This window comes from Scedosporium apiospermum (assembly GCF_000732125.1).
Source record: "Scedosporium apiospermum strain IHEM 14462 chromosome Unknown SEQ_SAPIO_0121, whole genome shotgun sequence".
NCBI classification, from domain to species: Eukaryota; Fungi; Ascomycota; class Sordariomycetes; order Microascales; family Microascaceae; genus Scedosporium; species Scedosporium apiospermum.
In genome coordinates this window covers 394,793-420,863 of record NW_015971822.1, presented here as the reverse complement: position 1 = coordinate 420,863, position 26,071 = coordinate 394,793, and the positions used below count along the sequence as shown (strand labels likewise).

At 52.0% G+C, this 26,071-nt stretch overlaps 6 protein-coding genes and 3 pseudogenes across 6 annotated transcripts; 5 read left to right on the top strand and 4 right to left on the bottom strand.

Moving 5' to 3' along the window:
- Positions 1–659: 659 nt before the first annotated feature.
- On the top strand, positions 660–3,167 carry SAPIO_CDS8187 (uncharacterized protein; the record flags this gene model as incomplete). The annotated part of the gene is made up of 9 exons (XM_016789878.1): positions 660–1,001; positions 1,170–1,176; positions 1,330–1,508; positions 1,580–1,631; positions 1,690–1,748; positions 1,829–1,898; positions 1,963–2,343; positions 2,432–2,671; positions 2,725–3,167. The coding sequence occupies 9 exons, from the start codon at positions 660–662 to the stop codon at positions 3,165–3,167; spliced, it is 1,773 nt and encodes a 590-aa protein (XP_016640141.1).
- Positions 3,168–3,451: 284 nt separating this feature from the next.
- Positions 3,452–4,447, bottom strand: SAPIO_CDS8186 (annotated as a pseudogene; the record flags this gene model as incomplete).
- A 365-nt stretch (positions 4,448–4,812) lies between these two features.
- On the bottom strand, positions 4,813–7,223 carry SAPIO_CDS8185 (Alcohol oxidase; the record flags this gene model as incomplete). The annotated part of the gene is made up of 7 exons (XM_016789877.1): positions 4,813–4,842; positions 4,927–5,606; positions 5,679–5,774; positions 5,838–6,299; positions 6,397–6,795; positions 6,912–6,944; positions 7,007–7,223. 7 exons carry the CDS (start codon positions 7,221–7,223, stop codon positions 4,813–4,815), a joined length of 1,917 nt encoding a protein of 638 aa, XP_016640140.1.
- A 2,355-nt stretch (positions 7,224–9,578) lies between these two features.
- On the top strand, positions 9,579–9,902 carry SAPIO_CDS8184 (annotated as a pseudogene; the record flags this gene model as incomplete).
- A 947-nt stretch (positions 9,903–10,849) lies between these two features.
- Positions 10,850–11,365, bottom strand: SAPIO_CDS8183 (annotated as a pseudogene; the record flags this gene model as incomplete).
- A 286-nt stretch (positions 11,366–11,651) lies between these two features.
- On the top strand, positions 11,652–12,716 carry SAPIO_CDS8182 (LysM domain-containing protein; the record flags this gene model as incomplete). Its single annotated transcript, XM_016789876.1, has 2 exons — positions 11,652–11,790; positions 11,893–12,716. 2 exons carry the CDS (start codon positions 11,652–11,654, stop codon positions 12,714–12,716), a joined length of 963 nt encoding a protein of 320 aa, XP_016640139.1.
- Positions 12,717–13,158: 442 nt separating this feature from the next.
- SAPIO_CDS8181 (uncharacterized protein) lies at positions 13,159–15,254 on the bottom strand (the record flags this gene model as incomplete). Its single annotated transcript, XM_016789875.1, has 11 exons — positions 13,159–13,271; positions 13,347–13,417; positions 13,488–13,750; positions 13,813–13,896; positions 13,963–14,093; positions 14,160–14,446; positions 14,504–14,561; positions 14,639–14,763; positions 14,817–14,832; positions 14,901–15,021; positions 15,120–15,254. The coding sequence occupies 11 exons, from the start codon at positions 15,252–15,254 to the stop codon at positions 13,159–13,161; spliced, it is 1,404 nt and encodes a 467-aa protein (XP_016640138.1).
- A 1,755-nt stretch (positions 15,255–17,009) lies between these two features.
- Positions 17,010–18,434, top strand: SAPIO_CDS8180 (uncharacterized protein; the record flags this gene model as incomplete). Its single annotated transcript, XM_016789874.1, has 2 exons — positions 17,010–17,139; positions 17,242–18,434. The coding sequence occupies 2 exons, from the start codon at positions 17,010–17,012 to the stop codon at positions 18,432–18,434; spliced, it is 1,323 nt and encodes a 440-aa protein (XP_016640137.1).
- A 2,001-nt stretch (positions 18,435–20,435) lies between these two features.
- SAPIO_CDS8179 (Glycosyl hydrolase family 81) lies at positions 20,436–23,535 on the top strand (the record flags this gene model as incomplete). Its single annotated transcript, XM_016789873.1, has 5 exons — positions 20,436–22,371; positions 22,436–22,734; positions 22,795–22,883; positions 22,962–23,386; positions 23,519–23,535. 5 exons carry the CDS (start codon positions 20,436–20,438, stop codon positions 23,533–23,535), a joined length of 2,766 nt encoding a protein of 921 aa, XP_016640136.1.
- Positions 23,536–26,071: the final 2,536 nt, after the last annotated feature.

Genomic DNA, 26,071 nt, shown 5'->3' with positions numbered 1-26,071 from the left:
CCGTTATTGATTTTTCCCTGGGGTTGATGGGGGATCTAGTGTGGTGTACATAGGCGATGTTTGGCTTTGATTCGAGCTACGAAAAAAAGTACCTCCCAGCTGTGAAAGTGCGGCGCGGGACGGAGTGTAGTTGCCCCGTTGTAATCCATGATTCAAGGGAGAGAGAGAAAAAGAGAAAGAGTCGAATCCTGGAGTTCCATATAAGAACGTGAAGCAGGAACACGGACTCGTTTGGTCTGTCGTCGTCATTTCCCAGCGGACTTCACCACTTCTTCACTTTCATCACCATTCAAGAGACCTTGCTGTTTGTAATTTTATAGACAACTGCAAAGTATTCCCCGTTTGGACGTTGAAGCCTTCGTATCTCGCTTCCACCACGTCCTCACTACACGACTCCGTTCACTACAGGCACGGCTTGGCATAGACACCCCCGGGCTTACCCGAGCAGACCAATTTGATCACTATTTTTTTTTTTCAGCCCCTGCTAGAGCTTCCCTGATATATATTTATGACACGAGGCTCTCTACCTTTCTTCACTACTCTCTTTCTTTTTTTCTTTTCCTCGTCGCGGCCCTCTTTAATCATCATACCCTGAAGAAAGGTGGTTTCACTCCCATTTTCTTTCAAGCAAGGTCCCCCATCCCTCCCCTTCCAGCACCATGGAGGTCAAGAAAGAATCTCCGGGCACCTCCGTCATCCCGGACGAATACTCCGCCAAGACCCGCGTCGACGACCCCATCCCCGAATCCAACATGGAAAAGAGCTCCTCCCTCGAGCAGCCCCGCGCCGCCTCGCCCCTCAACGAAAAGGCCGCCGGTTCGGATGCCGCGTCCGAGGCCGCGGGTGATTCCGACGATGAGGCTAACTACCTGACGGGTATGAGGCTCATCGCGCTGATTGCTTCACTGTGTCTTGTCGTGTTCCTCGTTGCGCTGGATCAGACTATTATTGCGCCGGCATTGGGGGCTATCACGGCGGAGTTTTTGAGCGTTAGGGATATTGTAGGTTTTATTCCCCTCTCCTTTTTTTGTGCCCTGCCTCTTTCGTTCGGTCTCGGCTTGTTTCGTGTTATTTCCGTAGTATATATGTGTGGATATGTGTGATGTCTAGGCTTTTTGCTTTTTAATGGGTCTCATTCTTCTTGTGAGTTGATGCTAACTTTCTCGTAGGGCTGGTGTAAGTCTCGCCTATTTTTCTTTAATCCCAAGTGCCCTTCGAAAAAAAAGAAAGCATCTTCACCTTCAGGCACACGGCACACCTCTGCGCTTTCTCCAGAACCTGCCAAGAGTTGCTCCCCCATCTCAGTGCTTTACTAACCCGGAACACAAGATGGCTCGGCGTACTTCCTCACGACGACGGCGCTTCAGCCCATGTTCGGAAACATCTATAAGCGCTTCAACATCAAGTGGGCTTTCCTCATCGCCGTCTTCATCTTCGAGCTGGGCAGCTTGATCTGCGCCGTTGCCCAGAACTCGACCACTTTCATCATTGGTCGTGCCATTGCTGGTGTAAGTCGTTGAACGTGGGAGGCCTTTCTTCGCTTGTTTTTGGTAACATGAGCTAAATGGGATGTGATTAGATCGGAACTGCGGGCATGTTCTCTGGCGGCATTATTATTCTCGCCAACTCTAGTAAGTCGTCTCCATTTGGTATCATGGAGACGCCATGCAGCTAACATAGATACGTTAGTGCCCTTGAGACAACGACCTCTTGCCTTTGGTATCATCTCCAGCATGTGGGGAATTGCTGTAAGTGTTCCGCCTGAGAACAGTGTTGCCCGACTGTGTAAGCCTCAGGCGTAGATATATATCTCTAACTGCCTCGTTAGAGCGTTGCCGGACCTCTCCTCGGAGGTGCCTTCACCGACCACGCGACTTGGCGATGGTGCTTCTACATCAGTAAGATAAAACCTTGCCTTCTAACCACCACACCCCCCGGTGACTAACCTCTCACCCTCAACAGACCTCCCCATCGGCGGTGTATCCATGGTTGCCATCTTCTTCATCCTCCACATCAAGCGCAACAACAACCCCAACAACCTCTCCTTCTTCCGCCGCGTCCTCCAGCTCGACCTCCCCGGCACCGCCGTCTTCATCCCGGGAATCATCTGCCTGCTCCTGGCCCTCCAGTGGGGAGGCACCGAGCACGCCTGGAACAGCGCCACCATCATCGGCCTCTTCTGCGGCTTCGGTGCCCTGATCATCATCTTCGTCGGCATCCAGATCTGGCAGGGCGAGAAGGCGACGCTACCTCCTAGGTTCTTTAAGAATAGGGATGTTGTACTTGCTATTCTTTTCGCTGTTGTGTTTGGCGCGGCTTTCTTCCCTCTCATCTTTTATCTCTGTAAGTTGGCGTCACCCATCACTTCTTTTCTTATTTTTATTTCCCTCTCTTTTCCTTCGTGTCGTGGGCACTAACACCGTCTTTCCAGCTCTCTACTTCCAAGCCATCAAGGGTGACTCCGCAGTCCAAGCTGGTATCAAGCTTATCCCTCTCCTCCTGTCAGTCGTCATCTCGTCCATGCTTGCTGGTGGTTTGATCACCTATATTGGTTACTACAGCCCCGTCGTCATTCCTTGCATGGTTCTCGCCACCGTGGGTGCGGGTATGCTCACGACGCTCGACGTTGACAGCCCTCTGAGGGAGTGGTTCGGCTACCAGGTTCTATGCGGTAGGTTCCCCCCCTTTTCTTCTCTCCTTATCCTCTCTAACCTCTCCTCGCAGGTCTCGGTGTCGGCCCAGGCTTCCAAGTCGGCGTCCTCATCATCCAAACCATCATGACAATGGACGACGTCCCCGTCGCCACAGCTTGCGTCCAATTCGGCCAAGCCCTCGGCGGCGCCATCTTCATCGCCGTAGCCCAAACCCTCTTCCAAAACGGCCTCATCGACGGCATCACGGCCCACCCTCTCCCCGACGGCCAGGTCATCAACCCCCTCATCTTCATCAACAGCGGCGCCTCGCAGGTGCGCGACATCCTCATCTCCATGGGTCTCGAGAGCTCCATCCCCATGGTGCTCGAGGCGTACATGGATGGCTTGAGGGATACTTTTTACATCTCCGTTGCGGGCACGGGTATGGCGTTTTTCTTGGCTTGTGGGTTTAGCTGGAAGAGTGTGAAGAAGCCTGTGAATGGTGGTGGTGCGTCGGCCCCTGCTGCTGTTTAGAGAAAAAGATGGGAAACCTGAGAACACGGGACGGGATAGACGGTGTTTTTGGTTTTTTTTGGCCTTGCTTCTTTCAATTTAGATGTTTGGGCATTATTTTGCGTGTATGATAGATACCCTCTGCCGATAGACAGACCCCCTTTTCCACTCTGATGAGCTTTTTAACGCTATAATATCCCCCCTTTTAATAGAGATATAAAATCCCTTTGGATAATAAGATTCCTGCCGGATTTTCGAGAGGAGAAAAGGAAAGAAAAGACGCCTCAGTCCGCCTTCTCCCGTTTTCACTCCAACGTATCATCGGGCATACCGTCATCCCCATCTCGCACTCCACCACCGTCCTCTCCCAAAAGCCCCCTCATCCACCTCCTCACCCTCCTCGTCTTCCCCAGCTGCGGATGCACCGGCCCCTCAACAACCATATCCTCCCAAGAATAGTGCCCGACCCTATTCCGCAGCGCCCTCTCACACCCGCCACCTTCCTCTTCCTCCTCCTCCCCCTCATCATCACTCTCCGGCTCCCTATACAACAACCTCACCCTAGTATCCATCCCACCCGCCACGCTCTGCGCGTAAACCCGGCCCCTAAAAACCGCAACGCCCACATTCTGCACGAGGATAACATCCCCAACCCTCAAACCTTCGAGATCCCTCGCGAGGATGCCTTCTTTCTTCCTCGGATCACCTAGCCACAGAGTGAGCTGGAAGGCCGAGCGGGTGTCGTCGCCTACGAGGGCCTCGACGAGGTCCCGTTTGCCGTGGCGCGTCGTTACAGTTTTGCGCGCAGTGGAGACGATGGCGACGAGGAGGGTTAGAGGGGGAGAAGGGGGTTTGGGGATGGAGATGAGGTCGGTTGCGCGGGTTGGGTAGCCGAGGGTTTGGAAGGAGTGGGCGATAGAGTGGTGGAAGGAGGTTGATGTTGGGTGGGAGTCGTAGATCGAGAGGGAGTATTCGTAGAATTGGCTCTGGAGGTCTTCGGAGGGTTCCTCTTGGCTGGGGATGTAGGGGGTTTGCGGCGCGGCGAATTCGGGGTGAAGGAAGGAGGGGATGGAGGGCTGAGTTAGGTCTGTGTGGAGGTGGGTTTTGCGGAGGTGAAGGGAGCGCCAGGCGGGTGCGGATGGGGATGGGGTGGGAGGCATAGACGGGGAGGGTGAGGAGCTGTGAGGAGAGTCAGGGAGGAGGGATGTAAGGGGAGCGGTGAAAGTTGTGAGGAGCGGAGTGGTGGACCGGTTGAGGGCGGAGGATGAAGGCGCGCCGGTGAGGATGATGAGTTTCGGCATCGTTTGGATGTTGGCGAGATGAGTTGGGGACATCGGTGATGGAATGAGATGAGAATATGGGAAGTTTAATGTGAGGTTATCGCCAGGCTGTTGCTGGAGAGATTATGTGGCAAAGTAAATAATTGGAAGGTCTCTCTCTCAATCTCCATCGTTAAAGATGCCATACAATTTATGAAGCAAAATTCACATACTTGGATTTTCATTTCCATTTACACTACTATGAGAAGTTCATATTGAAATTTAAAATATAATATATATATTTGAAGAGTTTAAGCAAAATTAATTTGATAAGAGTACAGGTCAATTACCACTACGAGTTATCGTAGGGAATGGATGGCATTTGATGCGCTCATAACGCAACGGCTTTATGCGCGAGCCTTGATCAAGTCGGCAGCCTGTAAAGAAAGAAAGTTATTAGCCCTTTTCCTTCTCGAAAGACAGGAGATTCGAAAATTGGGCCTCGACTGTCCTAAACTCACCTTCTCAGCGATAGCAAACGCCGTCTGCTGCGTATAAGCCCCCGGTAAATCCGGCATAACACTAGCATCAACAACGCTCAACCTCTTCACGCCATAAACCCTCAACTCCTGATCCACTACGCCCCCCAACTCCCTCGGCAACATCGCCGAAGTCCCCACTGGATGGAATGTCGACGGACTGACATTCGCTCTCACATAGTCCCTAATCTCCTCATCGCTCTGCACCCCCTCCCCCGGCCGACTCTCCAGGGCACCATACTCGCTCATACTCGTCTCCGTAAAGTACCTCCTCGTAAACTTGACAAACTCCACCTCGATGTCCACGTCGACGGGGTTGCTCATGGCGCGGTAGTCGACGACAGGTTCGGAAAAGTATGGGTCGGCTGGGTTGACGTACACCGTGCCGCGCGACGCTGGGTGCAGGAAGACGATGGCGCCTTCGGACCCGCCGCCGCGGAGGAATAGGTTGTAGTAGGCTGAGCCGTGGGAGCGCATTGCTGCTGCCATGGCCTTTTGCTGCGCTGAGTAGCCCGCGACGATGGTGGGGGGGCTGTTGGGAGGGAGGTGAGACGCTGGGTCTTGGGCTTCGTAGCGGCTGGCAATATCTTCGAAGGTGGATGGGGCAATGACGGGGAGGGGGAGAAAGCAGGCGGCGTTTCCGGAGGCGATGGTGAGAGGGCCTATCTCTTGTTAGGCATTTGTGAGGGAAGCTTGAAAAGCTCAACATGGGGGAGGAATGGAGGAAGATTAACCTGATCGAGACTCGGAGAACTCAGCCTGAGCCTCTTCCCTGAACGAGGCATTGGACTGCAAATCGCCGGGTTGAGGAGATACGGGGAAATCGGCCACTATAGATCCCGGTTGTTAACAGGCCATGCTTCAACATGTCCACCACTACACCGCAAACTTACAGTCAAACGAAGCACCGCCACCAAGGGGATGGTCCTGGAAGTTCCACCCAACCCCAGGCAAGTCAACCCTGACCTCGATGCCAGCAGACTTGAGAAGCTCTTCGGCACCAATACCGCTACCTTGAAGAATCTGAGGCGTGTGGATCGTACCCGCGGCGAGAATAACCTCCTTCCTAGCACTCACAGATCGCGCATCCGCATCGCCCTTGGCACCCTTGGCGACGTACCTCACGCCGGAGGCCGCGTCGTCCTCGTCGAAGACAACGTTGAGGACCCTGTGGCCGGTAAGGACCTTGTAGTTGTCGCGTGAGATACCGTCGTAGTGACCCGTGCGAGAGAACGAGCGAGCCATTGTTGTAGGGTCGGCCGACGTGGGGTACCAATACACACCAGGCGAACCGGCTCCGGAATCAGGAGGGAATTCGACGCCTTCGATCTCACCAAAGGCTTCCATTTCAACTCCTATTCAAGGAGGGGGGAAAGAATATTAGCAGCTGGCCACAAAAGCGTCAAGTGGAGAGGAGGGGGGGCATGGCCGTGTGTAGTAATAGATACATACTCAAACCAGGCCAGTTAAAGGTCGGGAACGAGGCATGAACATCGCCAGCCTCGCCCCAATAGCTCTTATCATATTTAATATCCAAAGCCTCAGCCGTATCCTCATTTGGCGCATGGAAATGCCACGCCTTCTTAAAATACGGCAGAAGCCCGTCCCAACTCCAATCCGAATCGTTGCTCTCGCCGAAGTAGGCATTCCAGCGGTTATAGTCGTCCTTGTGGCCGCGGTGGACCTGGAGGCCGTTGACGCCGGAGCTGCCGCCGAGCATGAGGCCGCCGATGACGGCCGTCGTGCGGTTGTTGAGGCCGGTTTGGGGCGCGGATGTGAAGGAGAAGAGGTGGCTTTGGTTGGCGAAGGCACCTGCGCCGCCGGCGATTGTGTTGACGGAGGTGCCGTTGTCTGATTCGGGGGTTGATTAGCTGGTGCATACACGCCAACCGCTGCTTAGACGGAGCCTAGAATGGGTATATTTGGGTTCCTTTTTCTCTTTTTCTCTTTCGATTTGGATCACTTACCATACGCTCCCCACTCAATGACGAGGACGGTGTCTGTTGCCTCACTGTTAGCTAAAAGGGGAGGCCCCGACTTATACGCGGAGAGGACCGCTTACGCTCTCCGCTCTCAGTCAATCGGTCGGCAACAGTTAACCCAGCAGTTCCACCACCCACAATAATGTAGTCATACTCCTCCTCGACCTCGTCCGCCGCTAGGATCTGCGGATCGCCGACAGCCCGAGACTTGCACCGGCTTGGACGCGCATAAATGCCAGTAACTCCCAGCAGGGCGACAAGGGCGCCGCTGAGGGTAGGATATCGTTTTGGAGCCATTGTCGCATACGAGCTTCTAAACGGAGGGATGGAGGAAAATCACAAGGTTCAAGGCAGAGAGAACTCAGGCTAGGGAGCGCGAGGAGCTAACCCTCCTAGAAGGAAGCGTTGTTCTCAATTTTTTGCTCAGTCTTATATGTCCGTAGTTCCCTCGGCCAAGAGCGGTATTAAACGAAGAGGCTCCGCGAAGTAATATTATCTGCCGCGATATATTTAGGCGCAAACCCTTGTGGTTAACCATCGTACGTGGGTTCATGGTTTCATGGTCTCCCTGTATAGATGTTATATTAAAAAGGCCCGGGTATTTTGTCTGTTTGTAGGTGTCCACTGTCATTGCTCTCCCTGTCCCGGGATCCCCTCTCTGCAGATGTCTTCCGGCCAAAGCCACCCGCGAGATGTGAATTGAGGTATTGTCATAAACATACCACTTCGCATCCAGGGATAGTAACGTGCGCGGAATAACATGACCCTCGGCCGCTCGGAGCGGATCTACCATATCCTTTCTGTTTCTTTAATACCTCTCTTTTACTGTAAACCGAGGCTTTTCTTTGTCTAGAGTTGATTGCGTTCTGCATGATATCCGCTGCGTTGTTAGATGGATGATAATGTGGATGCGAGCCGGCGAGCTAATGCCGAGAACTGTGATCAGCGAGTCGCCCTCATTATCATCGCCGTAGAACAGTAGTGGGCTGGGGATTATTAGAACTAATTTTACACTTAGGAGAGCTCTAGAGCTTAGTGTTTATCTAGCTATGCTATATAAAGTTCCCGGTATTCAATGCGAAATGGAGGAGTCCAATCCTGAGCACCTTCAGGGGGTAGGAGTACCGGAACGCGCAGCCTTTCGCTCGAATACCACCCGACTGATTCCGGCGCCACCGTACAATAAGTTAGCCTCTCGAACGTTGATGGTTCATTACCCGGGACAAGAAACAAGAAACCAGTTGTGCCAACTTGACGTGAGTGAAACAACACCAATACTGTCAGTTTATACTCTACCTTCCCACGGGCGTCAAGAGACCGACGAGAAGATTCCGAAGCTTGCTCATCAACCAAATGCCCCAACCGCCCTAGCCAGTCCCTCTTGAAAAACGGGAAGTCCGGGCAAGGCTGGATCTGCTTGCGTTCTCTGATGAATGTCAAAGGAAAGGTCCAACCGATGATCCGTAAATACCGGGGGTGGATGTTGTTTTGGGAGAGTTCGAGCAGACCATTCCATTCTGATTCCCAGTTCAGGCTTCTGCCATCGGCAAGTTCAGCTACAATTTGGACAGGAAATTCGACGAAACTCCTTGGGTCGGTAAAACGTTCTCCCCATTGGCAGATAGAAAGTAGATCAAATTCAATTCTGCTACCTTCTTGGCCGGGAGAATGTTTCCAGCCCGCCCACGTCCAGCTGGGAAAGGATGGTCGACGCAGAATTGGAGAAGCCGAACACCAACATAGCGCACAAACTAAACGCATAGTGTTCAGTTTCGGCTCACCTGGGACGCCGTGGTATTCCCTGAAGGTAGAGGCTGAAAATATTGGCAGCCCACATAGGGTCGGTACGGGGTTATTTATGTTCCTGTACAGCTCAAATATTCCTCTCAATGCGTCGAGAGCATCCGTATCGAATGTGAGGCTTCGCCCGAAGTAATTCCCAATATGATTGAGCAGACCTGCTGGTTGGTTTCCGGACGAGGGTCGTGGGAAAACCCAGGAGTAGTTGCCCTCAGACCTGTATTTTAAGTTGCCGTACTCTGGGATGAAAGCTAGACTTTCCAAACAGTGTATTAATTGGCATTGGAAGTAGGCTTGCTCGCTAGTAAAGACAAGCCTCCGCCGTGCAAGTACGCCCTCCTGGTATGTCCAGCCGCGTGTGTTCCATTTTGACTCTAGGATCAGGTCTTTGGGGTCTGTATATTGATGAATCAGAGTATGGTCGCCGATCTCGACACGGAGCTGTTCTGTTTCTCTAGGAGCACTGACGCCTGTCAAGCCACGCTGAGGATCGTCTCCGGCTGCACAAATAATAGTCAAGGCTGACGCTGCGTAGATGTTGCCCATGTTCTGGATCTGAGAGTGCTTTTCTTCTCGCATATCTTGGGGTATGCAGTATCTGTCTACCCAGAGGTAGCGGAAGCCCAGTCTTTGCGTAACTTCCATGGCATCTTCAATAACTCTTGGGACACTATTTGGGAGCTTACCACCTGCAGGAAGGCGATGATGTTGGTCGAGGCCCCAGACATAGCTGAGCGTCACGAAGGAATTCCGAAATCTCGTTCTGGGAAATGGAACGACTCTTCGGGTTGGGCAGTCGATAACATTCAGTCCTAATAGCAGAGCGTCTGAGGCCGACTGACATATTTCTCCATGGGATGTCTCACAGCAAGCCAGCCACTCTTTAAGAACGTCGTAGTCAACCCGATCCTGTTGAAGACTTCGGCCTGCCAGTTTCGCTCGGGTTTGGGTATGAGCGGACCCTCCCAGAAGAACCTGTCTCCCGAAGAAGCCGAGGCTGCCAAGGGCGCGATCAAAGAGGGCGAACTGAAGACAGTTTTGCCCATAACTAGGGTAAAGTCCACCATGATCGTGGGAAACGATTGCCACATCACAACACCCTATATCATCGCTGGCACTATCCTGTTGTCTGTGATTTGCGTCTCGGTGATACCACTGGGAAAAGAAGCGGCATAGAACACATTGAGGATCCAGGTAACTGAGCTGGCGCGCTGTGATGGTAAAGGATTTTCTCTGGGCCATGGCTTCCAAAGCATCGAAATCGAGACATTGACACCGCAAACATCTTGTTGATCGTGCTCATTTGGTGCGTTCACCTTTCTCTCTGTCCCAAGAAGCATTGATAATCCCCTTGCATCCAGCGGTGCTGGTTCTCCAATGGTCGCGTCGTTGTCACGGACAGGAGTACCCACTTCCCAACTAGCGCTCTCGGAGTCAAGTGAAAATATGCTTTCACTCTTAGGAAACTCGAATAATGGCGTTGTGTCTCTCGGTGCTGATCTTCAATAGCCGCGTTGAAAGACTCTGTCGTGTCAAGAAAAGGTTTAAGTGAAGGTTCGAGTGAAAGTAGGTGTCTACTATTGGGTGCTCCCGAGGCTGCCATTGCTGCTGGACGAGGCATCGATGATGGTATGAAGTCTATTACATGTAGCAACTAACATTTCTTCTCCTGTATTATGTTAAAGAGCTTGAGGAGAAATCGCGATAATAATTAAAAACAGGAGCGCTGCCTAATGACAAGGTGCACTGCCACACTTTGGTGGCCAGCACCTCCTGGACTTTTATTGGTAAAAAGGAACAGGAGAGTAGTACGTCCTTTCATGCCCATTGAGTGTTAGAGCGCTGCAGCCAAGCCTCGACTTCAGCCCATCAGCATGACTATCCTGTGATCGGGCTGAAGGGAGAACTTAAAATATTTATATATGTTTCACGGGAGCTAAAAGACTATGCCCGCTTATATGAACAGAAGGGCAGCGCGAGTTGTGCGGTTTGCGCAATGTCGTGTTTCGTCCACATCTCTTGTGTGCTGCATCGAGTCGCAAGGGTTGACCATAACCGCAAGGCGACCCTCCGTATTCTCTCGTAGATCCAGCGTACCTCCTCTTACCAAGAGTCTCCCTCCATCACCCATCTCGAACATGCCCGGCCTTCGCAACTCTTAATATCTCCTCCTCCAATCCTGGCACATGCACAACCTCAACCCCCGCACCCTCCAACCTCCCCCTCCCATCATTCTCCTCCACAAAAACCTTCGGCTCCACGACCCCCGCATACACCGTCCTCACCCACCCCCTCTGCTCTAGTATCCTCTCCACGCAGGGCTTATTCCCGCTCAACCTCACCGAACAGGGCTCCATCGTCGTGTACAGCGCGTGCGGCTGCCCCCTCATCGCCTCCGCCAGCCACTCACCCTCGTCGACACCTATTTTGGAGGCGAGCTTGGAGAAGGCGCATTGCTCGGCGTGGGTGTTGCCCTCGAGCTCTAGGGTGTAGCCCGTTGAGGTGATGGTGTTTGTGGTGAGGTTGAAGAGGACGGCGCCGACGCGGTAGTTAGTGGGCTTTGGGGGGGATTGGGTGGCGAGGGTGAGGGCGTATTCGAGGACAGCCTTGTGGTCGCCTTTTTCAAAAACTGGTGGCATTGCTTTGACTCTACTCTTTTCCGAGAGACGATTCAATTGCTTGCCGTGAGAATGAGTTGAGGTGGGATGGTCCAGATAAGCTCCAAGATCTCTAGTTTGGCGGGGTACTTAGACGAGACCCTGCCAGGCCCTGCCAGCCGCCACTATCGATAACGGCAGCCAACCTTCGTACTGTAGACTCATTTACGCGTCTCACCAACCCACCGCGTCCTCCATCTCAACCTCTCCTCTTCATCATCATCATCATCCCTCCGCCACAACGCACCCCCCAAACAGCCTACCCACAATGTCATCACCAACGGAAGATATCGCCGACGCCGAGCCCCCAACCATTGACCCGTACGAGGTCCTGGGTCTCGAGCGCACTGCAACCCCAGAACAAGTCAAATCCGCCTACCGCAAAGCCGCCCTCAAGAACCATCCAGGTATGGTAACCTCAACAAATCCCAAAACTCTCCTTACAAAAATTTTCTTGGTCCCCAAGAAACAAAAAGAAGAAGACTAACAAAATCAACCCCATTCCGCAGACAAGGTCCCCCAAGAAAAACGCCAAGAAGCCCACAAAACCTTCCAATCCATAGCCTTCGCCTACGCCATCCTCTCCGACCCCGCCCGCCGCACACGCTACGACGCAACCGGCTCCACCTCCGACTCCATCCTCGACTCCTCAGACTTCGACTGGTCCTCCTACTACCGCGACCTTTTCGCCGACGCCATCTCCCCCGACGCCATCGAGCGCTTCGCGAAAACCTATCGGCACTCCGACGAGGAGCGCGACGACGTGCTCGCCGCTTACGAGGATGCCGAGGGGGACCTGGATGCCGTGTATGCTTCCGTCATGCTGAGTGATGTTTTGGTGGATGATGAGAGGTTTAGGGGCATTATTGATGAGGCGATCGAGAAGGGGGATGTTCCTGCTTTTGATGCGTATGTGAAGGAGGGGAGGAAGAAGAGGGCGGAGAGGGTTAAGGCTGCGAAGGCGGAGGCGAGGGAGGCGGAGGAGTATGCGAAGGAGCTTGGGGTTCATGATAAGCTCTTTGGTGGTGATGCTGACGGGGATGATAAAGGCAAGGGAGGCAGGGGCAAGTCCAAGAAGAAGGGGAGCAGTAGTAAGGGGAACTCGGAGGACGCGCTGGCCGCGCTCATCAGGGGGAACCAGCAGCGGAGGGAGGGCTTCTTCGACCATCTCGAGGCCAAGTACGGCGCCCAGAGCAAGCCCGGAAAGGGCAAGAAGAGGAAGGTCGAGGAAGAGCCCTCCGAAGAGGCGTTCCAGGCTGCGGCGGCGAGGTTAAAGAAGGGGAAGGGCGAATCCTCGGCGAGAGCCGAGACTAGGAGGAAGTCGAAGCGGTAGTCTTACGTATTGTTACTTTCTTTTTCTTGTATTACCATGCTGGACGGATACGATACGACAAAACCAAGTTTGTAGAGGTATAATGAAATTCTGTTCTTTTTTGTTAAAAAAAACCATATCATGCATGCATTAAAACGCCGCCACATGTCGCAGATCCCCTTTTCTGGATCTGTCCAGGTCCAAAAACCATTGCGCTCGTGGGCGGCAATAGGCAAACGAACTCTGGAGAAAAGTTTGCTTTTAATCCTACATAAAAATGAACCCTGAATGAGATATCCCCGAAAAATGCTTTCACTTTTCGTTCCTCCAACTTTTGATATCCGTATATCTCCTTTAAATAAGGAGGATTATCTTCCTCCGTTATACTCCGCACAAGTCTGTTTTGTTGTTGGTGCAATATTCTAGGTGTATATAGACTGTACTCTCTCTGACGATATGGCAATTACTGCGCGGCTACTGTGCCGTTGCCATTCTCCGTGCCATTCTCCGCTGCGGGAGCCGCAGTGGTAGTTTCGCTCTGGACTTGATGTTGGTCCTGGAGATGGAGATGGAAGCCTGGAACGAGTTGTTAGAAAGAACTTTCCTCTCTAGAAGACGCCCTCGTATGACGCGAATGAGCTTTAAACCTACCTCGAATGATAGAGTCCGCATCGTCGATAGCAATTGGCCTGATATCAGCCAGGGCCTTGATCTTAGCAGTACTGCGGGTACGAGCAACACATTAGTTGACCGTTTCTAGGTTGAAGAGGATTTTTTTGAGGTAATACATACACTGTCTTGACCTGCTCGTCGGTCATGGTGAGGCCAAGCTGCGCTACCCTAGTCTTGACAGCGTTCCAGCCAGTCAAGCGGGAGGCGAAGTGGACATAGCGAGTCATACCGAAATCGGAAGGATCGAGAATCTCGTAGGTGCTGGGGTTGTTAAGAATGGCCTTGGCGTGAATACCAGCCTTGTGCGTGAAGGCACAGAAACCAGTAATGGGGTTGTTGAAGGGAGTGTTGATAGCAACGGCCTCAGCAACCATATCCTCGATCTACAAAAGTTGTTAAATTCCCTGTCGTTATCGGCCGTGGTAAAATGCCATTGCCTACTCACCTCCTTGAGCATGTGGAGCTTGTACTTCTTCTTGGTGTACTCGGGCGCGCTTACCGCCATGCGGGCGAGAAGACCACCGAGGGGCTGAACAGGCGTAAGCAACCGGAGCTGGTAAAGAGACGCGACATGTGGGAAATAGATTTAGCTTACCGTGATACCGTTGCGCTCGCCGATACCGAGGACAGAGACGTCGACATGGGTGGCACCAGCCTCGAGAGCGCAGTAGGCATTCGCAATACAGCAGCCGGTGTCGTTGTGGAAGTGGGTCTCAATGTCGCACGCTAAAGATAGTGGTTAGACATTGACGGAACGAAGAGAATTTGAGAAGGCACTCGGGATCTACTTACAGACAACGCCACGAAGAGTCCTTATAAGGTCGTATACCTGACGGGGGGTGGCACAGCCGACCGTGTCAGCAATACCAACGCGGTGAACACCGGCCTTATCGACGGCCTTGTAGAGGTAGAGGAGGTCGACGAGGTCGCTTCGGAAGGAGTCCTCGGAACTGAATCGGACTTCGAGGCCCTTGGACTTGACGTAGTTGATAACTTCGACGGCAGTCTTGATGATGTACTCCATATCTTTTCCATGGGAGTGCTCCCGGAGGATGCTCGAAGTACCAATGACGACATCGCTGAGAGTGGGTTAGTTCACGGTCATCGTTGAGATTTGCAAAGGGCCTCAAACTCACAGTCCGTCAACACCAGTCTCAACAGCGAGCCTGGCGTCGTCCATGTGACACCGTACGTCTGTAGTCAATGTTAACATTCACGCCCCAATTGACCATATACAGCCATGCGAGGGGGTGAAAGTGGGGCAAACGAACGGGTAAGAATCTTGGCCTTGAGGCCGAGCTTGCAGATGGCCTCACAGTCCTTGCGGGACTGCTCCGACGCAGCGGGGGAGGTCAGCTCGATGTAGTCAACACCGAACTCGTCGAGAGCCTTGGCACTACACCGATTGTTAGTTGCGATCGGAACGTGACAAAACGCCAGTCAACATACATCTTGATCTTGGTCTCTGCAACATTGTTAGTCTCGAGGTCTAAGCTTTTGAGGTAGCGGAGGAGGCGAGGGGATATGACGAACCGGTATCAAAGAAGGCGCTGGCGAATTGTTCACCCTCGCGAAGGGTGGACTCGATCAGCTTATAGCTAGACACGTTGGATAGCGCATCGTGGATTGGGGCATAGGGGTTGACGACGGGGGTCTGTCAAGAAGCCAGGCGGTCAGTACACTTGGGCAAAGAAAGGCATTGATGGTCGGTGGAATTCGAGGAAACAAGAAGTCGAAGGCGAAGACACGAACAGTAGGCTTGGGGTGGCTGGCCTGGCCAGACAGATCGTTGTTGGTTCCATTCTGGCCGTTGACAGCACAGTCACCGTTGGAAGCGCCATTGGAATGGCCATTGGCATTGCTGGGGATTGGGTCCGCTCCACACATGGTGCCGGTGATGATGGCGGGGTCGAGTGTAGAATCACTGGTAGGTGGTTAACAGAAAGATTGAATCACCAGACTGTGAAGGAAGGTGTTAAATCTTTGACGGGAAGGAATTGAAGATGTTTTCAAGTTGCCAAAGCAGTTTGGGCTTATAAAATTCGCAATTGAGGACTAGAGTTAGAGTTCAAGGGTTCGAGGGAAAGAGCACTCCGCTGAACGGAGGGTATTTAAAGTCGGCGGATGGAAGAGAAAAAAAAAAAATAAAAAAAGTTGCAGAAGACTCATGTGTGACTCAATGTACAAGGTACCTGGAAACCCCATACTGTTGGTGAACATTTCTCAGCAAAATCCGCTATGAGTCAACAGGAAGTTCGTAGAGAGTACGTCGTCGGTTCGATGGCTAAGTTTATAACCCTCCATCTCAATTCGCCTGCAAAAACCGTGATACCCCGCCTCCGTCATGCAGTGCTGCATTGGGAGCGTCAATGTACCGGTACAGTACGTATACAGTATGCGCGCCGTGACTGGCTAAGATTTCCCCATGCGGACGGAAAAGGGAAAAAAAAAAACTTCCATGTCCACCAAGAGGGACGAGGACGGGAAGCGACACTATTTCGTAGCTGTAATAGATGGCGGCTTTGCCGAGCTCCCCGATAGAAATCACGTAGTGTAGTACTTCGTAATCCACACACAGATTGATAGAGAGTCCGACATCCGGAGTGCAAAGTACAGACGTGAAAGGATATACCAGTACTTCGTAAGAGTCCAAGACTGACTATATTGTATGAAGTATTCAATCCTCGAAAATATGGGCTTGCATCAAGCATCAATGATGCCACTTCTACATCAATTGATCTTGGTGCTTCGTAAAGGAGGGAAACGAGAGGTTCTGCCACACCACATGCTCGGCTCGATGCAAGGGGAAGAGACAATGAGAGATTTCAATTTCACTCGTGATGGCTTATGTTGAATCTACAGGTACAGACAGCCACAAGCACTCACGCTATGGTATGCCACCCTCTTCCTTGCATGCAAGATCTTCTCGTCCACGCAAGCGCTGAAGGTCTTGAGGAGTCTGGACATGAGATCGATATGACTGTGAGAGTTACCTCGGATATCAGCGACTATTTCACTGTGTACTTGGTACCAGGGACACCCCTCTATGCACGAAGTCTGCATTCCATTTACCGACCCTTTCGTCTTTGGAAGATTTGCCCTTGGAGTCTCGTTATGTTGGGCTAGAGCCGTTCTGGCATCTGATCCTGACGGCTTGCCCCACATGCAACAGGGTCCGGTGTAATAGTGCCGTACCGGGGGGCGACAACTTGGACTTACTGCTCAGGCGAAAATTGTGTACACTACGAAGTACCTCTGGGTGTGGTTACAGTGGGGTTCAATTCAATTGGGTTTGGTTCCTGCAATTGTGTGACAGATCCGGTTATTCCATACAGTATGGTTTCTGCGCACTGTAAAAGCACAGGTTGCGTTGCTGGATGGACAGAGTAAACAACTTACTTCATCGAGTGCACCGTCATGATGATGATCGCATAACGTTTGGAGTTTCAACGACTCTCTCATTGCGCTTAACCCCCATCCATGGCAGGCGCCATGCCGACCAGGGCTATCTCCACGTTTTATTATTTTTAGTCCCCCACGGGCCGCGCTGCTTCCACTTCGACGCGAACCATCTCGCCAGACCTTGTATCACCGCACACGCGTTGTTCACATCACCCCCCGCTCCCTAGGTCATGTCCCATCATGGCGAGCGAAAGGCAAGGCATGCCTATCTATCCTCAGTATTGCTTCAAAGCTGCGCCAACCCACGGTGTTTGGTGCTTCTTCAGAACCGCTGATATACCGCGACTACGAAAATTCGTCGACTTGCCAGGTAAGCCTCAGTGTGCCTACCCGAGTTCGCCCCGAGCTTATTATACCTATCACTTATCATGGACTTTCATTTGTTAACAGTTCTCCATCTTTCCTCTTTCAGACTTGCACTTCTACAAAAACCTCCCCATTAAGTTTATACGAGTAGTTGGACTCATTGTCGCCGTTGATGATTATGCGGGTCGGCGAGTTTATATTATCGACGACAGCAGCGGCGTGAACGTTGAGTGTATCCTTAACCTCCAGGATGGGCCCTTTGATCCCGGAAAAATCTTTGCTCCTCGACCGCCTATCCCACCGGAGTTCGCTGGATTTCAAGTAGGCTGCGTCGTCGATGTGAAGGGAACTATTACAGATTATCATCGCGCGAGAGGCATCAAGATCGCACGAATGAAACAAGTACCGACAACGGAGCAAGAACTTTCGCTCTGGGAAAGGAGGCATCAATTTCGGACCGCCATTCTGGATCGGCCATGGGTCATGTCACAGCAAGATGTTTTACGTTGTCGCAAAGAGGCCGAGCGCGCCGATACCGAGCTAGCCGCCAGCAAGCGGAAGACCACCTCTCGAAGCCGACACACGAGGGATGAGCCGGAAAATGATCCTTACAAAATAAAGAGGGAGACCGCTCCGATGGCTGCTAGGCGGATATACAAATTGGAGACTCGACCAGCCCTATCCACGCATGAAGAGGCGAGCATCGGTGAGGTGGCTCGGAGAGCACGTACGTCCACGCCAGTGCTAGAAGGAGATCCGAATTTGACAAGCGAGGATCCATATAGCATCACAGCCAAGAGACGCGTAGGACACGCAACCTGGTCTAGAGCTGACAAGACAGGATATTTGGCCGCCGAAAGAGAGCAAAACGAAGACTCTTACAGAAACCCCTATATGACACCCGCGCCATCGTCGCAACCAACAATTCCATGTCTGGAAGAGACCGTCGAAGACGGCCGTATTGGAGAGTCGCGATCTAAACCTGCCACCTTGAAGGGAGGGTACTTAGCTGCCGACCTGGAGCCGGGCGACCCTTACGCGATTAGAACAAATCATAGGCTGATGGCAACTGGCAAGAGCCTGACACGTGCGACGAACGTCCTTGCGGAGCCCTTACGGATTATAAAGCCAGCTCAGCCGTGTTCTACCGCGAATAAACTCGATACAGCGGCTGAGCCAGCTTCGGTCGCCGTTGATCCCTTTTCACTCAAGAAAAGTTTCTCCGACGTCCATGAAAACGCCCACGATGGTAGCGATCCCTTCAGGATTGGCAGGAAGGGTGCACGTCGTGCGAGGTGACTCAGACCAATGGTTGTTTGGGTAATGGATAATGCCTTGAGTGTAAGATTATCTTGGCGCATGTGGTTCTTGGAGGCATTTTGGAATCGATTATGGATTTGTACTAAATTGGGACGAGACTGCATCGGAGCATGGTCGGAACTCGAATCGATAGATGTCTGTGGGGACGGAAAAGGGCATGATACCCCGGAGTTTACGGATTCTACTTTATTTCGCATGTGCTGTCTTGATATCTTTCTGTGGCTGCGGGACTCGATAGGACCCCTGGCGAATGCGTTATAAACAGAGACACTTTGACACGAGCTGGGCTTGACAGACGTCCCCATTTCCATTGCAGCGTGTCTTACGAAGTATGTCGAGCAAGTTTCACCACTTCGAGCGAGGCTTGGGCCGGCTCCACGACCCCTGACCATTGCCACCCGAGGACCGACTTACACCGGATCCACCAGGTCGCCTTCCTCCGTCCAGACGAATCCTTGCATCGGGATATCGCGGTAATATAATCACTTGATTCCGGTTGGCCCCATAAAAAGAAGAGAAGAAGAGGGGGGAAATCAACGCGTGATCCGGAACTTGGAGACCCGGTAAGTCCGACTTCAAGTCGAGATTTTTAAAACCACCAGTGGAAACAATCTAGTTTGCCAAGTTGTAACCGCCATCGACAGGAAGTGCTGGCGACTATTGCATGACCGCAGCTCAACTATTGATCAGGTAGGTTTTATCGAGCGAAGAAGAGATCGAACTTAGTGCTCACTTCTTTGCTCTTTCCACCTTCCCCCTGTGACATTTAACATCCTGCCGCCATCTTATTGGTCAGATGGGAACGGAAGCGCAGCTATTCCCCGGCAAGAGCCCCAGCCGGGCCAGCCCTTCCTCATGCCACTAGATATTATCTTATGCCCAGCGGACGACATTGGAGAGGAACCGCATACCACGGCCTCCTGCAAATCATTTAGCCCTAGCGACATTCATCGAGCTTCCCTGATTTTGGAGGCATCGTGACGACGATGAATTGTCTTGATTCTATTAGTGGGGCGAACCTTCCCAATGCTGTAGCTCTTTGTCATACGCTTAGAAGATTGGAGGAGAGGGAAGCAGCAACCTTGAAAGCTTGGCTCTCCACTTTCCAACATCAAATGTTGTCGTCATCGTCGAAAATGCTGTAAAAAGCCTCTTTTGCCATGGATATCTAAAATAACTCTGGTCCCTGAGGCGTTTCTCTGCTGTCGTTCAGGATCCTCGAACTCCCGAGTACACACTAGTGCAGCCATACGCATCACCGTTATTGATAGTCCTACTTTTATAATTCCCGCTTCCAGCAGCCACATCTCTCCTCAGCTACGCCCGCCTGTGCCTGACTTGTTACATCGCAAGGCATATTCTTCTTCTCCGTTGCAGCAGGGTCCAGTCGTTCCTGAGGTAAGAAGGCCACCTTTCGTTTGTTTTTGTAAGACATTGCTCCCCCTTTGCCAGATGGTCATGTATGTCTCTTGCGCAAGTTGCGCTGCAACGTACCAGACACAGAATGAAACCGCCGAATGTGACACTAGGAGTCATGAGAGCACGCGGCCGCGTTTCGCGACCATGCTTTTTCCCTAGGAGACCCCTTCACTTTTTCCAAAGTTTGGATGAAATCATGGTATCATTCGGCGGAATACAATACCCTGACCACGATGGGCCTGGCATCAAAAGATTGGCGATGGTGCGCAAACCGGCGTTCAATCTATGAGATGGCGTTGACATGTGCCAATGACCGGCGTCGCATTATTGGCAATTTAACAGTTGAAGTTGTTTTTTTCATAATGCATTCAATTTGATTTTTCTTTTTCGTTCTCCTTCCACTTTGGGGGCGTGAGCCGCCGCGTGAAACTCTTGGGTATAGAAGATGGCAGAGCGAGTATATAAGTGATATCCTTCAGTCTTGTTCTTCTGGCGTTCCTTGAGTGTGTTTGTTGCGGATGGCCTTTTTCCTCTTTCTTCTTCATCTTCAGCGACGTCATCATGGCCCCTCGTCATTTCTCGTTGCGGTTGCTCTTACTGACTTTGGGACAAGTTCTCAGCTGTCAGGGAGCTCCCGAACCCGGATTCCAACCCGGCCATCCTGATGCCCGTGGTCCAGCTGGGCACTTTCAGCAGCCCTCTCACCGTTCCCGCAACCACCTTGGTCTAAGACCGGGAGTTCATCGCCCGTGGGAAGATATTCCGTGTACAACGGATATCTCAGGACCTGTGTCGACACCAGAAGTCAATCTTTTGGGCCTAGAATCCGAGACATTCATAGCTCCGTCTCCTATTGGCACGGTGACAATCACCACCAGCCATCCTACAATCACTCCCAGCTATCCTAGTTCCTTCATCACGTCATCCCGAAGCGCTTCTACTTCGGAAAGCATAGACTTCTCACCGGATGTGACCGTGAGCGTCTCGACAAGCACTGCATCAAACTGCACCATCCAAATCCTCCCCACGTTGACGGACGTAGAGCCACATACTACAGGTCTTCCAGTTGAATCAGCTGGAGATTCGGAAACCAAGTCGCCAACAGAGAGTGCCATCGAGCCCGCAACCTCTCTCCTCGAACCAACGGAGAGCCCTACTCCAGTATCAACGATGCCGACCATAGAGACCATGATTCCCGCGGACATATTCGCGGAGCCCATCTCTTGGGACCCACCGCCGAGTAACATGCCGCAGAGGGATGACCATCCCGTCCCTCGACTTGGAATCGGGGCCGGCCCACCTATTCAGACCAACAAGTTCTACTCCAACTTCTTCCTTGGCGACCAGAAGGCACCGACTTACACCTTCCCGTACTCGGTGGCGTGGGTGGGCGGCAATGGCCCTACCGGCAGCTATGGTCTCGCGATTTCGCACACAGATGCTGACCAACGCGTGTTTGGTAATCCGAAGGAACCAACTGGAGCCGCAAGTTACTTTTACAACCCGGTCGGGATCCAGTCCCTCATTTTGAGCGCCAAAGAGTTGGGTAAGGATACCTCTCTCACCATTGATAGCTTAACTGCTTTCTCGGCTACTGTGCGTATTCGCCCTGAACCGGATGGCGCACCTGCCATCTCCTTCCCGTTAGTTCAGGGCATGGGCTTCGTCACCGGAGAATACAGCGGGGCTATTCCTCTTATCCAATCTGGCGTGTTCTTTAGGACCGTGAGCAAGGCCACCGATGATCCCAAAGATGGCGTTGTCAAGTACAAGTTTGTGCTTGAGGATGGCAAGGCTTGGTGGCTATACGCGACCAAAACATCAGGCGAGGACCTTGATCTCAGGGTTGTTAACAATGGTAATGCTGAGGCGACGGCGCCTTTCTATGGCCTTATCCAGATTGCTAAGGACAACTCTGGAGCTGAGGAGGTCCTTGACGAAGCATCTGGAGTATATGCCGAGACGATCCTACTCTCTGGAGCAGTTGATGATACCACGGGTAGCTATACTTTTCACTTTACTTCCCGTGGCCGTCCCGACAGCCCGCTCCTGATGTTCGCCCTGCCTCACCACGTCCAGTCGTTCGACTATGAGACGAAGTCTAAAATTGCGGACCTGAAGATGCAGACGACAACCAAGGGCCTCGCAACAGCTGTTCTGGGAATCAGCTGGACTATGGTTGAGCCTCGGATGCCGTTGAATATGGGCTTCGCGCCATACACGCCAGAGGGAGGATCTCGGGATACGTTATCCGAAGAGGCCAAGGCGGTGATTAGGGTCGTGGCTCAACAGGAGATATCGCAGAACATGCTTGAGCAGACGAATCTCGACTCGATGTACTTTAGTGGCAAGGGACTCGCCAAATTTGCGATGATTCTCTACGTCATAAATGACATGCTGGATGATAGGGCGCTTGCTCAGGCAGGTCTGGAGAAGCTGAAGCATGCCTTTTCGACTTTTGTTGAGAATAGGCAGCAATACCCGCTTGTCTATGAACGTAAGTTTCCATTATTTTCGAAAGCAGAGAGGGAAAAATAGTTTACTAACAGCACTTGTTGCAGGCGCATGGGGTGGAGTGGTGTCGTCTGCCACTTACACGACTGGAAACAGCGGTGTCGACTTTGGTAACACATACTACAACGACCACCACTTCCACTGGGGCTACTTTGTTCTCGCCGGAGCGTATATCGGATACCTTGATCCCGCTTGGGCTCAGGAGAACAAGGGCTATATCAACACCTTGGTGCGAGACTATGCCAACCCAAGTGCTAAAGATCCATACTTTCCTCAGTTCCGGTCGTTTGATTGGTATCATGGGCACAGCTGGGCTCATGGTCTATACGCAAGCATGGATGGAAAGGTGAGTTCCCCCGTCGTCTCTATGGATTTGGGGGCAGTGTACCAACAGCATCTGCTATAGGACCAAGAATCGAGCTCGGAGGATATCATGAGTGTCTACGCAATCAAGATGTGGGGTACTGTAACAGGAGACTCGCTAATGACGGCACGGTAAGTTCGATCAATGGCCCCCATCTAACTGGAAGTGGACCAAAGTGCTAACACAGCCCCCGCGACCCGGGCGCGAAGAGGAAACCTCCAACTATCCGTCCTCGCCCGCAGTCTCCAGCACTACTACCTAATGACGAGTGACAACGAAGTCCATCCACGACAGTTCATCGACAACAAGGTGGCAGGGATCCTTTTCGAGAATAAGGCCGACCACACGACGTATTTCGGCGGCAATATCGAGTACATCCAAGGCATCCACATGCTCCCGCTCCTGGCGGCGTCGGGACTAGCGCGGACGCCCGAGTTCATCCTGGAAGAGTGGACGACGTACTTTAGTGACGGACGTGCGGACGAGATCAGCGGCGGGTGGAAGGGCATCGTGTATGGCAACTACGCGTTGGTGTACCCGGATGAGGCGTGGGAGTTGTTCAATAGCTCAACGTTCAATCCTGCGTGGTTGGACGGTGGGGCGTCGTTGACGTGGTATTTGGCGTTTGCGGCCGGTAAGTTTGCTTCTTTCTTTTGCACGTCTTGCCCCGTTTCCTTTGCTTTTGGCACATTTGTTGGGGCTTTCTCGTCTTTCTCGTCCGCCCTAATTAATTTACAACATGGCTAACGTGAAGTCTTGCTTGCAGCTCTCGGAGGGGCATGACGAATGAATGGTGGCTGAGCTCCAAAGGAGCTTCGAGGTTGTTAGATCGAAGGATCCCTCTGGGGATTGCAATCCCTACAATATTTTTCCTTTGCCTTCGATTTCTAAGGGGGGCGTCGGGCGTTTTAATTGCGGAGAAGTAGTTCTTTTTGTCACAACAGGGATTTCTTGGCATCATTTACAACGAGGGCGGTGGAGTGGGAGCTTCGAGCCGTACTTCGATGTCAGAAGTACATCAATGCATATGACCCACTCGCGTCGATGGCTTACATCGTTATTGTGTAACCACTACGATGTAATTGTTAGAGTGCAAGTTAGTTAATCTACACTTTATGGGATTATTTCTGTCAGCTTCGAGAGTAGTTGAGATCCGTGTGCGAAGCATGTCACTGATCTTCGTTGCTATCAAGGATCCAAGCTTTGATGCAGTGAGAGCGAGCTATGTCATGGACCAGGGGGTGCAGAAGCATGGGCGAGATTTTATCGATAAGGAGGGCGAAGTTCCTGGGATGTGGATTGTGGAGTGCCTCTGCTTCGGGTTCTATGTTCTGTCAAGTTTCAAGCATATCAGATCCACTTGTACTTCGTAACACTGCACAGCACTGCGAAGTAAGATGTACAATGTCGACGTGAGACAAATGATACGAAAGAACTTATCTCAAGCCAAACTAAACTAGTAAGTAGTGCAGCACAATCCAAGTGGTACCAGGAAATATTTTCCGGGCATTGTGCATGTCCTTTTCGGATTTACCTGCTGCACTTCACCATACAATTTGCGCCTACCAAGTCTACCAAGACCATTTGGAATCGGTTCTACCCCAGCCTGACTTCCTGGGATAATCCGAAATTCTGAATTGAGGCAATTCCTCTCTGGGTTCTTGCTTTTCCTTTTCCGGATTAGCATGAATTATCTATCGAGTGGGGAAGCTGAAAAAGCTTAGAGTTTGCTAGTCAATCATTGTCTCTCACGAAGAGTCGATCCAGAGATGTAATGCAAGACAGACGAGCTTTTACGAAGGTGTGGTCCTGAGTGGATTACCAGCTCACACTACGAAGTATGGTCGTTCTTGAAAGGTACCGCCTCCGTTTGGGAGGCCGCCGACGGCATCGGCTGGTGGGGGCTAATAGGAGATCCATGTCTAGCGCATGGGGTTTTCCTTGGGTCCCACGTGTGGTGAGCGAGATGAGAGAGCGGAAGAAAAGCTCTGGGATAGTTGGAGAGAAAAGGTATTTCGACGGACTTTGGTGAGCTTTTCTGGATCTGGGGAGCTTGCGATTGGGTGGGATGCATTGGTGTGTCTGCAGTTAATTGTGCATTTGGAGCTGATAGAGCGATGATTGAGGCTGTGCTGCTGTGGGGGGAACTTGCAAGTCTTGCAGGAGCTTGCAGGCCAAGTCGGGCCAGCACATGGAGAATTTTCGGCGGGATCGGGTGCTTGGAAGACTGCGACTACCTTCGAGCTTCGTGCGACACAACTCAATCGTGAAGTGATGGAAGGAAGACGGAAAGTAAGATGGAAGTACTCGAATAATAGAAGAAAAGGCCACTTTATACACTTTTATACAAGGTACTCCGTAGTGAGTGCCGAGGAGGAAGGCACGCTGGGCGAGGGAGGGAGCGCGGGAAGGTACGAGGGATTATATAAATTCTCCTGGATTAATCGAGAGATTGAGTTGTTCATGGCTTTTGCATGACGTCGTCATAACTGCATCTTGCCAGGACCATCACAACCAACAACAACAACCTGACCCGATCCCGGTTAGCTTCAATCGACAATCAATTCAAAAGGCGGAAACCCAGCACAGCAGGTCATTCGAGACCCTCTTTAGCTGTTCCCTGCTCACAACCCACAACGTCAATCGAAACATCAGATCAATTCCATTATTAAAAAGCTTGTCCTTTTGCTTGGCGGCACCCGGCACAGCCCCAGTCTTTCCCTCTCTTCCCTTGTCTGTCCCATACCCTGTCCCTTGGTCGCCCACACGGAAAAGCACACAGAACGCGCAGAACACGGACCACATCGTCGAACTCCCGTTCGTTTCCAGGGTCATTCTGGTTCTGTTTGGACTTGTTTCGCCTGGTTTCTCGCCTGGTTACCTGGAACGACCAGTGACGTGATAACAGCCTCTCCCATTATCCATTATCCCTCCTCAACCATCCATATCCACCTTGCTTGCAACTCCCTTGTTGGGTCTGGTCTGGTCTATATTCCCACCCTCCATCCCAATTTTGTTTGATCCGGGCTTATTTGGTTCCGTTCGCACTGCCATTTTCTTTCCATCATCGCACAACATGGTGGGTGAGTACTATTCCTCTTCTTCTGCTTCTTCTTCGTCCACTTGTACACACCACACACACCCCCAACGGCCCCAACGGCCCCAACCTACACTACCCCAGATGCAAATGCGGATGGATGTTCCGGTGATGGTGATTTCACAGCCCAGCCCATTTGATCACCCGCGACGTCTCGCATTTGATCAATCGCATGCATACTCTCCAGTCCTTCCTTTCCGTCTCCCGCGTGTTCTCTGTGCT